Here is a 15,154-nt window from a genome sequence, read left to right as displayed (position 1 = left end):
CAAAAGCAGCAGGTCCACATCACCCAGAGTGCTCCAGTTTTCAGAGCTTTGCAAGAAAAAGGGACACAGTGAAAGCAATCTGCTCCTTCAGTATTACTGTTTATATTATTTATAAAATGGGTAATTACAATATCAATTTTAGTATAAAGCATTTTCTGGGAAGGTTATAACTAGCTGGAGTTAATGATCCTTAGATTTGTCCTACACTATCAAATCTCCCAGCTGGTCATTAATCCCCAGGCAGCCCTGTGTGTGAAGCCTTAGTTTGTAAATCATGATCAGATCATATACAATGCAAGTGTTCATGTGGCTCATTCACAGCCATATCCTTAATTTAAAAAATTTTGTATATTTTCTAATGTGTAGACTAGGTTTGAGCTAGTTTATTTTTTTAACCCATTGTATCTTTTTAGTATGTGTGCATAAAGACATTTTTGTTTATATTTTCTATATTGTATTGTGAGGCTGAGGAGGGATAGATGACATTTTCTTAGCCCTAAGACACAACACTGGATTATTATTTTTTTTATTTGCCCTTTTGGCAGTCTGTTACTAGTAGACAGTTCTTTCAACAGTGGTTATAACCACAAAACATAGAGGCCAAATGTGTCACTGCAGTGTAGATGCAGCATTGTTAAAATCTCAGTTATCCAGGCAACTCCTAAGGTTACTTTGCTGCTTTTGTTTCAACAAAATTTGACAACTATTGCCACTATGTAGGAGCAATTGTGGTTTTTCAATCCTTCCCACACTTTAGGGGAAACCAAGCCAAATTGTACTAATTTCTCCTCACTGAAATTTGCGCTGATTTATCCTCAAGCCTGGATGTTAGTTTAGTTTTCAATAGAACCCTGTATTTTTTAGTGTTTGTAGTGGTAGGGTTTAGATTCTCTTTGAGAACTGATAGTTCATTAGGGTAGAAAAATACAGATATCAAGAAATTCACAGCTAAGCTATCAAGAATGGCATATTTTTTAAATGTCTGATAGATTTCAGTTCCCAGTTCAGATCCTACACATTGAAGTCAGTACTAGATTGAAAGCAGAGATCTTCAATCCTCCAAAATTAGGTACTCAACAAGAATGTAAAAATTGATAATCACAAAAAAATGTATGCCCTTCATCCACAGATCAAAATCATGGCCTTCAGATGGTTTCTTCCCCTAGAATTAAATTTCTAAAAGAATTTAAATTTTCTCTTTCATAATCTCTGTGGAGTACACAAGAAACAGTTTCGCTTACAAACCAATTCTCAGAGAGCAGGTTCTGTCCCCTCTAGAACTTTGTTGTCTAGTCCAAGGCAGTCCTACAAACTCCTTTTATTGCTGATGGAAACACAGAATAATACTCCAGGATTTTCTATTTTTTAATCTTATCCTAATGCGTGTCTAAAAGAGATGAAGTAAGCTGTTCTTTACTGGTATTCTCATTGACAAGTGGTAGCACAGGTGAACAGTTTAAACTAGCTGCTTTACTTTTTCATAGGCAACTTGTGTCTCACCCTAAATGTAAACATGAGACTAACTATAAAACCAGCTTTCAAGAAAGAGACTTCAGTCTCTACAAGCACTGCCAACCTCAAGCAGTTGAAAATCAGGTCTCCTGAATGATGAACTTCGTAAAGTGAATGGTCCATTCATTTTTTATTTTTAGGTTTTATGTTTCTGAGGCTGGGGAGGGATTTGAGGGGGTTGGAGTGTGGGCTGTGGATGTATTGCCTTTTCTTAACATTTGAAGACAGAGTTTGTGTCCCAAGAGAGAGAGAACCGGAGGTACAGAAAGGTCTGGGAGTTGGGTTTGTTCAGAAAACCACAAAGCAGTGCAGGAGCTGTGATAAAGTGGTGAGGGCTTCCTCAGCTCCAAGGTATGGAGCAGCCAGTCTTGTCACTGTGATGGAAGACTGCTGGATAATGACAGAAGGGCTTTTGTTGCTCCTGTTGGTTGTAAACAGAACTTTAAAACCCACTTAAAATGCAGTGAAGCCTGGACCTGAATAAACAGAAGTCCAGCATGGAGTAGGAGAGGAAATGGTGGGGAGTACAGAATAATGTAAGTGTTTAACTGTCTGAAGGCCAGGCCTTTAAACAAATAATCACTTTACCCCAATTATAAAATCACTGAAAATATTTAGCATCAAAACTCTTCAGCTTTGGAAGATGGTCTCCCACAGGAAGTGCTCATTGCCTAAATTTAGATCAAAGCTGGAACTATTTAGTACAAGACTAGAACACAGATTCTTGAGCTAAATTCTTCCATCCTCCTGCATCCTTCCCCCTCCTTTTTCCTCCCATATGTAAAAATTAGCCATGTGCTTGTGTTACCTATTTTGCAGGTTTATTTAAAACTTCTCCTCCCAGAGGAATATGTTGTATTTTTAAGTAATTAGTCACTGGAGTGTGCAGTTTCTCTGGAAACTGCAGCAGAGCAGCAGTGGGATGGCCTCTACAAGGGAGATCAGTGTTTTGGGAGGCAACAGAGCCATTGCATTTTCTCCTTTTACTTTTGGTGTGACTTTCTGAGCAGGAAATGCTTTGAAGTGCACCACTGTACTAAAAATAGCAGTCTTCTAGGTAGTGTGTTTAAACATACTCTTCTGCAGAGAGCAGCAACTGACAGGAAGCCTTTCTCAAATGGCAGAGAATATTTCCAGCCCTGCTGTACCTTTTTCCCTTCCTTGGTGGGACGATGGTTATCAGGCTTTATTAGGCTGATTGCTGTTTCAGTTACAGCAGCTGTAGGGGAAGGGATGAGAGAGGGACCTGCTGGGGACACTCAGTGGGGTTTTTCCTCCAGCACCAACTGTGGTAGGGCTGTTGCTGTCAAGCACCACAAGTTCTGATATGGCTCAGCACTGTTAGAAAGGGAAGAGAGTGTCCTTCAGCAGTAAACCTGCCTTCTCCTGCTCTCCCTGACTGTCCACTGCCAGGAGCAGCCCCTGTAGTGATCAGGAGGTGGTCAGATGTGGCAGGGACTGTCTGGCAGCTTGGAGGGGAAGGAGAGTGAAAGTACAGGGGAACATTAGAGAAACATCATGAACAATGTTAGATATGGCCTTGCTAAAGTAGCTTGTTCTCTGAGAAATCACCTGGGGGAACGTGGAATGAAATCCTAATCTCCACAAGTGTACTCTCCTCTTTTTTGTTCAGTAGACCATAAAGACAGGCTGTTTGACAGGGACTTTGCAATGCAACAGTCTGCACAAATGCTGTTCCAGAAATCATCTCAAGTATGTACGTTTTTGTCCTAAAACTCAGAAACTGCTCTGGTGTTCCTCACATACTTTATCAACTCTGCTGTATTCATGCTTTATGTGGAAACCAGTATCTTCCCAATACTAGCATATTTTCTCTACACATGCCACTCATCTTTAAAAAACCTATTTCTGGTTTAATAGTCCAGAATCCATTAAGTTCATGAGGAACATTTGTTTCTTCTTGAAATTCTATCAAAACCTTAGAAGGGGATTCCATTTTCTGAATGTCTTTCAATTAGAGCTCTGCTTTCAAATGTTAGTCATAGAATAGCTTGATAATTTAATAGGATTTCTAGCCAATTTTATGTTTATTGCAGTTACCAGGGAGAAAAATACCGTATTGGTTCCACTTCTAATTTCCTTTTCCCTTCTTTTTATAATCCTTTGATTTATTGCCAGTTTGGAGCAGGGATTTGGTTTCATTTGCCTCTTATGGTCAAATGCTTCACCCTTACTTCTGAGGTAGAAGATGAACTAAACTTCAAATTTATGCAAATCAGATGTAGTTTCAAGTTGTGTCCCCACCAAAAGACATCCTGTTGTAAGTCCTTAGAATACAGGGTCACAGTGCAAGCCGTGGGCAATGCCCATGGCAGGAAGGAGATTTCCGGAGGCTTGAGTATCTTATCCAGTCCTTCACAATCCATGGAAGCCAGGCTTTGAAACAGCAACTTTTGTAAACCAAACTTCATGTTGAGGTGCAGCTGCCTTTCTGTACAGCTTCTGTAAGCTCTTAAATTTAATCTGTATTTCTCTATATGACAGGATAAAATAAGTACTTTTTCAAATGCAAAAATATCCCTGAGAATTGTTTGTCTTACGCTTTCTGGCACTTAGTGCCCAACTTCTACAGAGATTGTAATAATTGCATTACTTAGACATAGTGAAAATACCCACACAAGAACTTTCTTGTGATGCTTAGCACTTTATCAGGCGCCTTTTTTTTTTTAATTCCTGACAAATAATTGTTTCACTGGGAGCTTAGGGTGTGCCTTCTATTTACATAAAATTCAATTTAGGCCATTAACAAAATAAATATAGACTATAACTAAAAGAAAAATCCCTTTAATCTAACCAAGTAAATATTTTAATGCTAGTTTCTGCACATACAGTTCCATTTGACAGTGAGTCTGGAAAGACTTAGGCTAACATCATAAATTGGTGTTAATTCCAAATCTCTTGGAATTTTTGTAGCAGTGGAGAATCCTTATAAAAAATAACGTTTAAGTATTTAATATTGATTATTCAGCAAAAAAGGAGAAGGTTATGTATTTGGGTTGTTATAATACATCTGTTGTATTTGCCCTTTCTTTGCCACTTCTGAGAGGAATTAGAAACATCTTAGGGAGTGCAGTTTTCTGACACATTTGGATCAATATGTTCTTCATTGGTGTTTTTTTAGGTTTGGTTTTGAGGTTGTTTATATATATATATATATATATATCTAGTGTTTGAACAAAGAATTGCAGTAGCCAGAATGCTAAAAGAAAAGATGACACAAAATCCCACATAAAACCAACCAAAAAACCCCCCCTGCAACATATAAAACTTCCCTTTGCTGTTGTCTCAGATCCACGTAATGAAGGCCATATGTCTTAATTCCCCCAAAGAGTACTGAATCATCCTTCTATAATTTATGATGCTCTGTATCAGTCTCTTCTCCTGGCTCTTGCGGTCTTCTTGTAGCAGATCTCCCATCGCTCAAACTGCAGCTCCTATAAACATCACTCATGGCTGTCTCTTGGAGCACCTTTTTGAATCTGCTTATCACCTGTCCCTGCAGTGATTTAGGCTTCATATAATCACTTTTGATTCCTCCTGGCTCAGCCTTTTCTACTGATGTGCTGGGTCCACCCAGCTGCCTGTAATTGCCTGGAAAGCAGTGGGATCCTCATCAGAGGGATTTGTCAGGAACAGGTAATCTTGGACCAGCCAACCTCTTTTTCTTCAGCAAGAAGGTAGCAGAATTGTTGGCATAATAGGAGTAGTGTGTCAAGGTGTTTAGATTTGAGTAAGGCCCTTTTCCTTATGGCAAGGTAGAGGTGCATGGTCAAGATGAAACTGCTGTGAGTGGTGAGGAAGCTGTTTGGAAATCCCTCCACACACAGTGGTTATTGAAGGATTCACTGTCAAAATGGAGATGCTGCAGGACTCATGCAGCATCTAGAGCTGCTCAGTGTTTTAGTTAACCTAAATGACCTGATGTGACAATGGAGCTTGGTAAAGCTGAGTGTGGCACTTGAATGTGTCTGCAAACACCCTGGAGGACGCAGTTCAGATCCAGCTGCAATGAAGAGATACAGATAGAAAATATTAGAACATGCAGGGTGAATAAATGCTATTTATTATCATTAGTCAAGAATAATGTCTCAGTTTTGTTTTTTTTTTTTAATATGAGGGGAGAAGGGACTAAATAGGAGTTTTTCAGAGCTGTTCTAGAGATCATAGTGATGAAAAGATGAGTGAGAAACAGTAAATGTCATGTAATTAAAAGAATCACATGCTTTTCTGGAATATGCCATCAAAGCATACTATGTGTAGAGGAAATTTTCTGCTTTACTCAGCAGCTATAAGGCTTCATTTTAAGTCCTGTCTTGGACATGGCTTCAACAAAAGTGTGGACCAGCTGAAAGCAATCCACAAGAGCAACAAGAGTAATGAGAGGCCTAGAAAACAGGTTATTTGCTGAAGAAAATTCAGAAGTTGAGATTGTTTGTTCATTTCAGCTTAAAACACAAAAGGGCACATGTTTTCAAATACAGAAAAAGTAAGAAAGGGTAGCACAGTATGTTCTCCAGATTCAAAATATGATTGAAAGGAAGGGTCTAAATATTTGTGTGAGAGATTTTGCATTGAGACTGATAAAAGAAATACAAGAGTAGCAAGGATGGCAGAGTGCCTAAACCAATTCTCCAGGGAAGCTGTGGATTTTCTGTCTCTGGATGTCTTTAACAAGCAACTGTGTGAACTTCCATAGGGAATGGCATACACTGATTTTGCCTGGAGGCTTTAAATTTCTTCCAGTCCTCTGATTACCTGATTTCCTACCATTTTGCCAGTAACACCAGCCTCTAGATCAACCACATGCTGCCTTTTAATGGAGTGAATTCCCTCCTCTTTTGCACCATATACTACAATTTATATGACTAGGACATGATGCAGAAATAATAAAAAATAGCACCATGATTATTTGCAGTCTGTCACCCAAAAAAAGCACTTAGCAGTGTAACCTTGGGGCATTTTAGCTATTTTTGAATAAATAGCTGGACTTCCCAGGAGCAGGCTAGATGTGGTGGCAGGGGTTCTGTACAGACTAATGTGCAGTGCTTCCTAGCTAGCCTGTGAGAACCTCAGTAGGTATTTAAAGCCATCTCAGGTATTTCTACAGTATCCTGTGATCTTTGGCCTAAGTTTGCTCTCAGTAAGAAGCTCATGATAAGGGGAAGGACAAAAAAAAAAGCCCAGGAAGAATTGTATTTCAGTTCTGCATGTTTGTGGTGTTATTTCTCAGTTCCCCATCCTTCATGGGTGGCTGCTCACTCTACCTCTCCTCTGTCATTGCACATTTCCTAATGAAGACACTGATTTTGAGTAGATACTTGTTATAAATACTGTTATGAATATTTGTTATAAATACTGCTATGATATATTTACTGCTCAAGATGGTAGTAAACTGAAACTGGATACCCTGTTCTTTATTATCCAAGTCTTACCCTTATCACGAGTTTAGGATTGGAGAATATAGTTGCAATGATTTCCACATTTCAGTCAGAAAATTATTTTAATTCTAAGAGGTTTTAGGCAGAGAAGCTGACAAAAGAGAATACCAGAGAAAATCAATATATATAAGAAAAACAGCAAGTAAGTAATTATGTTAGTGTAAGGTGAACTTAATTTTTCTCCCATCTTTATTTCATTAATTTTCTACTGAATTTAAATGTAAATTCATATGTAGATGTAGATTTCTCTTGTCATATTCTAGAGAAGTTATTTTCAATGATTTGGAAAGTTGGGAGTATAATAAATTCCCAATCCTATGTATATATCTTGCCAGTTAACCTATGTAGAGTTATTCAGTGCTCAGGTTTGGAATATAACAAAGAAAAGGCATGTGGGGAATTGATATAGCCATAAAGTAACTTTCTGATTGTATGCTTTTAATCAAGTCATAAAGAGACTAGAAATACAACTGTGCTGAAATAAATAGCAGTCATACCTACATATACCCCCATCTTCAGCACTCCTGGCTCTCCTGTTATCCCTGCTGTCAGCACTGATCACAGAGTGCACAGGCAGGAATCCCCCTGCTGCCCAAGGTATGGAATCAATGGAATCATACATCCCCAGTGGGGATTTTAAGGATGCCAGTTTTAAGGATGCCATTGCTCTGGGCTCCCCAGAAGCAAGGGAAGAGCCCTGGGAAGCCTGCCCAGTCCCCTTCCAACAGGTTTGTGAGCTTCCTCCACATCAGGCCTGTTGCCAGATGCATCTGAGGCCACTCGGGCGTGACACTGGGGGCTGCCCAGCTTGGCCAACAGCAGGCGAGCAGCGACCTGTACTGGGGTTTGTGTGTTCTTTGTTGCAGCCAGGCAGTGAGCTGGATAACCTGGAAGAGATTCTGGATGACCTGCAGAACAGCCAGTTACCACAGCTTTTCCCAGACAGCCGCCCAGGCGTGCCAGCGGGCTCGGTGGACAAGCAAGCCATCATCAATGACCTCATGCAGCTCACCAGTGACAGCAGCCCCAGCGCGGCAGTGGCCACCCAGAAACCAGCAATGAGGATTTCACAGAGCAGTGAGTGCCCCCGGCCTCCACGCGCCTACACCGGGCTGGGGATACCGCAGTGCGGGGTCGTGGTGCCCCCGGTCAGGGTCAGCCAGGGAGGAGCTGGGCAGCTCCCCGTCCTGGGCAGTGTTGTGTGGTGACAGAGCGCCACCTGCGGTCCTCCCAGCTCCAGGCACACGGGAGCCGTGTCTAGCTCACACAGCCTGGAAGTCTGTGTCCCCAGAGACGTTTTCAGGGGTACCCTCAAATCAAACATGCCCCTCTGCAGTGACAGGTGACACTGCTGTTGGGAGAGCTTTGGCACGGAGAGCGCGTGCTGCATCTTCTTGTGATGCAGGTCATTCCTTCCTGGCAGCTTTTCTAAGCATGAAGGGGAGTCTTCTTCTAAAACCACAAGATTAATAGAAGGACAGAAGATTAAGAACGGCCAACTTTAATTTGAGATTGTGGCTTTTACTTGAGTCACTTCCAGCTGACGGCTTTCCTTAACCTTATTAATCGGCTTACAAATCAGCATTGAAACATTGGTTTGCCATCATAACATACTGGAAAGCAAGCAAGACAAGAGTCTTATCAAGTACTAATGTTGAATGAAATAGCATAAAAAACCACTGCTTCATTTTCTGCTCCTGTTGTCTAGGATGGCTGCATCTGTTTACTTCATTAGATATGCTCTGGGTTTTTTTCTTATAAAACATAGGGTTTAGATAATATTTTTAGTCATTCTAATAATAAAAAGAGCCACTTTCAAATTCACTCAAATTACTTAGAAATGTTTAGATAAATACTAATATTCTATCAATGAATATTAGTGTGTAAATTCGTATTAAGGCCACTTCAGATTCTTAAGTTACCACTTCTTATCCGTGTTGCTCAAAGATGCTTGGGTTTAATGTACTTGCTTTTGTGAGTATAGAGGTACTAACAGCAGCACCTCAAAAGCTCAGAAGGCAATCTCTGTGCATGTGAAGTCTTCAGCATATTCTTCCTGAAGTAAGGTCTGTTTGTCCTTCCAGCCTTTTGGCTTTCTAGGGGTAGCCTAGCTTTAAATCTGCTTTTAAAGCTACTGGCAGTACAGTAACAGTATGACTGTAAATGAGAGTGGCTTCATGGTTAGCATCAGTTCTGTAAAAGCAGCATCCTGTTTGCCATCTAAATTAAAACCCTAAAATATTTTCCCCCAGCTTACTCTTGTGTCTGTGCCTGATTCCCTTAGGAATTTGTGCCTTATGTTCAGTAGAAGAGCACACAGAAAACAGGTCCACAGAAAAAATGAGGGGTCTCTCATATTGCTCTTCTCATATTGCAAAAAAACAATGTAGAATAAATGTCAAATCATATACAATTCCAAAAGCAATTTGGGGTTTTTATGGTTGTTTTTTCTGATGAAATAACCAACTTTAATTTTACAGGTTTTAATGAATCGTATTTATTTTCAACAGACAAATACTTTTGCCTGTTGAAAAATAGAAAAGCTGCTAGATCTGCCAAATTGCTAGTCTGTTATATGGGGGATAGGGAGCCTTCTTCAGTCCCATCCTGACAAAGAGTAGAATAAGCAGGAGGTGATGTGATCTAAGCACCAGCACAGCTCATCAGCTGTGTTGTTGTTTTGTGCTGCATTTCCAGAATTCCTTTTTGTAATATTAGTTGATGCTGGCAAATCTACACATAAAATAACTCATTTATCTATGTGATGTGTCAAACTTCTGGAGCAAACTGTTCTGAAATTGTCACTGAAGTTCAATTTTGCTTCAGTCCTTAGACTTTGTGATACCCCTAATCTTGAGAAAGTAATTTTTGCTTCATAAGTAAGTTTTGTTTGCTTAGTTGAACAGGCAGAAAGACAAAACTTAAATCTCATGTTTAGAAGTTAGGTGTATGTGATGTATTTTCTGTACACACATATAAGCAAATACACCTGGCAGAGAACTTACATTAAAAAAATACAATGAGTTCCTGTAGTCTGGTTTTACAAAATAAAAGCCAGAGACCTCGGTTGTGAGATATTTTTGTGCATTTTAATAAATTTGCTAAACCTCATCTAAGTTTTCAGATTCAAAAGTAGCACTACTTCAGTCTAAAATAAGAAAGTATTAATTTAACTTCTCAGTAACGTGATGAACACAAAAATGCAGAAGTGCCTCTTCTGTGGGAAGCTATCAGAAAGTATTGCAAATAATATTTTCACAAAAATGTTTAATTTACTTGCATGTATTTCATGGGTATGATTGGAAGTGGAATCAAAGCTACAAGGTCAGTGTTTGATTCATGTTTGAGAGCTACTTGAGCACACAGAGGATGCTTTCATGCATTGGAACACTGCCCAAAGACCAGCTGAGCCAGATGCTTGCCAGTCACAGTCTGAAACTCACTTTGCTGAGGCAGTCTGCTGTTTTATTTGCAGAGGCTGATTTTAAAGGCACACCCCAGAAGGAAGTAGTTACATAAAGTAACCATCAAGGATGGTTCTTTTTTACCAGAATATTATGGTGGCACAGCTCTGATTCTGGGCTGGTTTATAGTTGTTGCTGAATCACAGAAGTATTTCTTTTTATTAATGACAAAAAATGTAAACCCCAAAAAATTAAGAGGGACATGTTAAAATAAGGCTGTGGGATCCAGTATAGAGTCAGTCTGTCCTTAATTTTGAAAACTTCTTCAGGGGCATAGCTTTTGCTGGTAAACTCTCCAAACTGAGGTAATTCCTAACAATCTGCCTCTGGATGGCATCTGCATGCAATTACAGACCTACTAGGTATAAGATTAATTGACAGTAGTATGCACATCACATAGTGGTATATTTTGCTGTAGTGGCTCTTCTGTCAGTTAACTAGCATAATTTAAAGTTTTTTTTTTAAATATACATCATATCTGGTTTGTGTTTAGTGTCAGAATGTTCCATTTTGAAATTTATATTTAAATGTCAAGAAGGGATGTTTCTCAGACAGATATGGAGTGAGTAAATTATGCAACATTAAATAGCTGAACCCAAGAGCTTTAATTGTGTCTAGGTTCTTTTTTTTTTTTTTTTTTTTTAACCTAGTGAAGTTTCCATTCTTTTAACTTTGCTTTTTTTTCCTTTGCTCCTCCTGTCTAGCTTTTAATAACCCACGAGCAGGGCAACTGGGCAGGTTATTACCAAACCAGAATCTACCACTTGACATAACACTGCAGAACCCAACAGGTGCAGGAACTTTCCCACCCATAAGAACGAGTAGCCCCTACTCAGTGATACCTCAGCCAGGACTGATGGGCAGGAATGAAGGGATGATAGGAAGTCAAGGAACTTTGGGCAACAGCAGCGCAGGTAAGATGATTTTCCTTTTTTTTTTTTAAATATACTTGAGTAACAGGCTATAGCATGTGCAGCTTAACACTGGGGTTAATACCAGTGCAGATTATTACTCTCCATGAAGTCTGTTTTGTGGGATGTTATGAATTGTCATATTTATTTTGAATTTCTCTGTCTGCATATTTTTAGTCCTGCCTTTTATGCACTGCTTTTTACCTACCTGTAGAGATGAGTCTTTCAAAACAAAATCATGGGCAATACTGTTGCCCTTATGATGTTGGCTTTTCCCTCAATTATTCTTTACTTAGTAGGCTTAGCTCCTTTTTGAGAACCATCAGATGTTGCAATTAACAACATGGTCACCTAATAAGGAACAAACATATAGCCTGTTTGACAAGAAAAGTCTGGTTGATGGATTTATTTCAACTAGTGCATAATCTGAGATTGTGCAAGTGTGCAACAACCACTGTAAGAGCTCTGAGTAAATAAATGGGCATTGTAAATCCTCTCAGCTGGCTATTTGGTGTCAAATTTGTGTATTTTGATGGCATCAGTATTAAAAGAGACATGCAGCCAAAGGCTGAAATATTTTATTTAAGCAGTTTAGGGATCAACTTGCATTCTTTCAAGTGTCCTCTTACTTTCATGTTCTGTATACATGTTAGAGAATTTTATTCATCTTATGTATACAAGTTAGAGAATATTATTGTGTCCCTGACTTGCTCTAGCACCGCACATCTTTCATCTGATAGAATATGTACACAAATGGACTGAACCTGAGGATGTAACACTAAAGCAAATTTTGTACAGCAGCTGAAACTTTTCAGAGGGTTTTTCTCTGGTTATATGCCACCAAATATTTGAATTGATAAGTAATAATTGTTTGTGTGGCTTTTAGTATTCATTTAGGGATTTTGCATAATGCAACTGAAAAAACCAATTTGAACCACTAGTCCAACCTGAAATCAGTGTTTTATCAACTCTCTTGACTGGTATAAAATTGAAATGTATAACTGTGACTGCCATCTTTGGGCCTTGGGGATTTTTGTGTTTGGTTTTGCTTGAGGCTTTTTGGCTACTGTCATTGTAGTAGTCTATATATTCCAAGTGTAAATAAAACGTATTAGTTGTTTACAGTAGATGTGGGAGGACTTCCCCTATAATAACGGTAATGAACTTCAGCATCTATCGGAAAGTTCCTGTGAGTAATTTCCCTGCACTGTACATTCGTCTGAGATTATCTGGGTGAGCCTTGAAGCTCTGAAAGCTCTGGGCTCCAAGTGAAAGAAGTCACCAAAAGATGTTTGCAGAATACAAATTGATACTCAATCCTTCTAATTTGTAAGTGTGTTTAGTGTTAGCACGTTGTTACTCAAGTCCCCATTCTCACTTAGCACTAGGAAAGTAAAGCACTGACACCCATCAGCAAACGTGATTCATTTCCTGAGGAAGGAAGTTCAGGCTATCCACACACCCTCAGCACCTGTCGCAGACCACATGTGGGAACACTTACCCCGAGCAGCATTTCAGCAATGATAAAAGAGTCTTCCTCTTGTGAGATGTATCACAGTCTCCAGTCCCTCAACTAAGCAGTGTAAGGCATCATTCTGCAGCTTTGTACATCTGGATGGGCAGTTGTGGTGGTAAAGAGTGCTCTGAGTGAAACTACTACACTGGTATTGCTGAAAATGCAGCTCCTCAGGCAGCAGTGGTGTTAAGGCCGTTCTGATCATGTGCTGGTGCCTGAGTGTGTTTGGCTTTTGCACAGGAATGATTGGTGGCAATGGCCCTCGGCCTGCCATGGCCTCTGGAGACTGGGGCAGCCAGGCCCCCGCGGTGAGGGTGAGCTGCGCGCCCACGGCCGGCGCCATGAACCGGCCCGTGCAAGCAGGCATGATCCGCAACCCCACGGCCAGCATCCCCCTGAGACCCAGCAGCCAGCCTGGCCCAAGGCAGATGCTTCCATCTCAGGTCATGAATATGGGTAAGTCACACCTGGAGCTGTTCAATTTGGCACACGCTGGATTGTTAAAGATGAAGCAGGAGAAAAAAAGGAAAGTAAGAAATCCTCCGTTCATTTAGAGATTTGATAAGAGCCATGCTTCACAGTGAAATTTTCCTGTGGAACTGGGAAAGAAGGTGTCTAAAATGCTGAATTTTAACATGTTTTGAGATGGACAGTTCCTGCTCCTCTGTAGCTCCACAGTTGTGTGGCCAGAGAAAGAGGACATGAAGTTGCTTTGGTTCACTAAAGACTGTGGAGGTTTTTTAGACCAAATGCTGTGGTATGATAATTGATCCTGGTCACTTTTAAAGCAAGTGCATTATAATACTGACTCTATGTACAGTCTTTTTCTTATGCTTGTCTTATTCATGTTTACATCTATGATGTTGTATCTGCTATTTTATAATTTTGAACCACTTTCAGAATACTCATATTTCTCAAAATTTAAAAGCAAATTTTAACAAAGGAATAATATTGCTTTTAAGTGTAATATTGCTGAAGTCTTAATGCTTTAGTTTGCTTTTACCATAACATAGGTAACTCAATTGAAAGAACTAACATGCAAGTAGCTTCTCTTCAGAAAAGTTATATGGTTGTTTTTTCTTGATTAGGGCCATCTGAATTGGAAATGAACATGGGAGGACCTCAGTATAGCCAACAGCAGGCACCTCCAAATCAAACTGCACCGTGGCCAGACAGCATCTTGCCTATAGAACAGGCAACTTTTGGTAATCAGAACAGGTGAGTCTTGGTGTCACAGAACACAGAGAGATTTTGCAGGCCTTTAATTTACACCCCTCATGAAAAGAAAGTTCTGCATAGAACGTTCACCAAATGTACATCAATTTAATTGTTGTAATATTTTGTGCTCACGAAATGTATGTGTGTTCCAGTAATATTTATAAATGCTCTCTTTACCATGTAATGTGCTGAATGAATTGAAAGTTCTGTATCACAGTGAATGCTGCCAGCACTTGAGGTATAGTTGCCCCATTTTTCACCTCTGGAGCATTAATGTGGGCATGATTCTGTCTGATTTTGCTGATCTTGTTGTTAACAATTACACTTATCACTAAATGTGGAAGAGTGCCAGTAGTACTAGCCATGACTGTGTAGTCATAATATCTGTCCCTTCCTGCAGCAGGGTAGCATTTTAAGTGATGTAGGACATGGTTAATTATGTTTTGTTTGGGTTCTTTTAATTGACCTAAATTCTGTAAAAGAGGAGGAAGGAAAGATGAAGTGAAAGGAAGGCTGCCTCTTCCCTGAAGTTAGCTCCTCCTCAGGTAATCAGAAGTGCAGTTTGGTCACAACTCATTAACTCATATGTAATGTATTCATAACTTCATTCATCATCAAGACTTTTAAGTGATGGTGCAACTGTTATAAGCAGCTTACACTTCTTAAAAAAGAGCCATGTCTTCTCCAAAAGGTCTGCAGCTTGCTTTAGAGAGACTGTTTGTATGTGGAATGTCTAAGGAAGGCAAAATGGACAAGCAAGTGCAAAATATTGAAATATTTTCAATTGTGTAAGTAGTAAATTGAGGGATCACTGAAGAGAAAATTAGGTGGCTACATTTGGAAAAAAAATATGTTTGAAAAAAAGTTTATCTTCTGACTACATTCTCTTAATTTTCATTGGGATGCCCAATAATATTACCCATAAATACACCTGGCATTTTCTTTGTTATATTCCACGCTTTTTGAGATGTTTCTTGGTGTTTCCCTCAGTTAGCATATCCATATGCAGAATGCAGGGTTTGTATAACTGAATTATTCACTTTAAAAACTACACCTTAAAAGAAAATACAGGGT

The 15,154-nt window shown here is 39.5% G+C and overlaps 1 protein-coding gene across 1 annotated transcript in view; it reads left to right on the top strand.

Moving 5' to 3' along the window:
• NCOA2 (nuclear receptor coactivator 2) overlaps positions 1–15,154 on the top strand; it is a 188,381-nt gene that overhangs the window by 151,543 nt on the left and 21,684 nt on the right. The window contains exons 14-17 of the mRNA XM_066563840.1: positions 7,838–8,048; positions 11,140–11,349; positions 13,103–13,318; positions 13,951–14,080. Of these exons, the coding sequence (XP_066419937.1) occupies positions 7,838–8,048; positions 11,140–11,349; positions 13,103–13,318; positions 13,951–14,080 (767 nt within the window). The remainder of the gene's footprint in view (positions 1–7,837; positions 8,049–11,139; positions 11,350–13,102; positions 13,319–13,950; positions 14,081–15,154) is intronic.

The sequence above is a fragment of the Molothrus aeneus genome, chromosome 1 (genome assembly GCF_037042795.1).
Source record: "Molothrus aeneus isolate 106 chromosome 1, BPBGC_Maene_1.0, whole genome shotgun sequence".
NCBI lineage: Eukaryota > Metazoa > Chordata > Aves > Passeriformes > Icteridae > Molothrus > Molothrus aeneus.
Note: the sequence above shows the minus strand (reverse complement) of the source record. Positions and strands in the feature narration are given on the sequence as shown.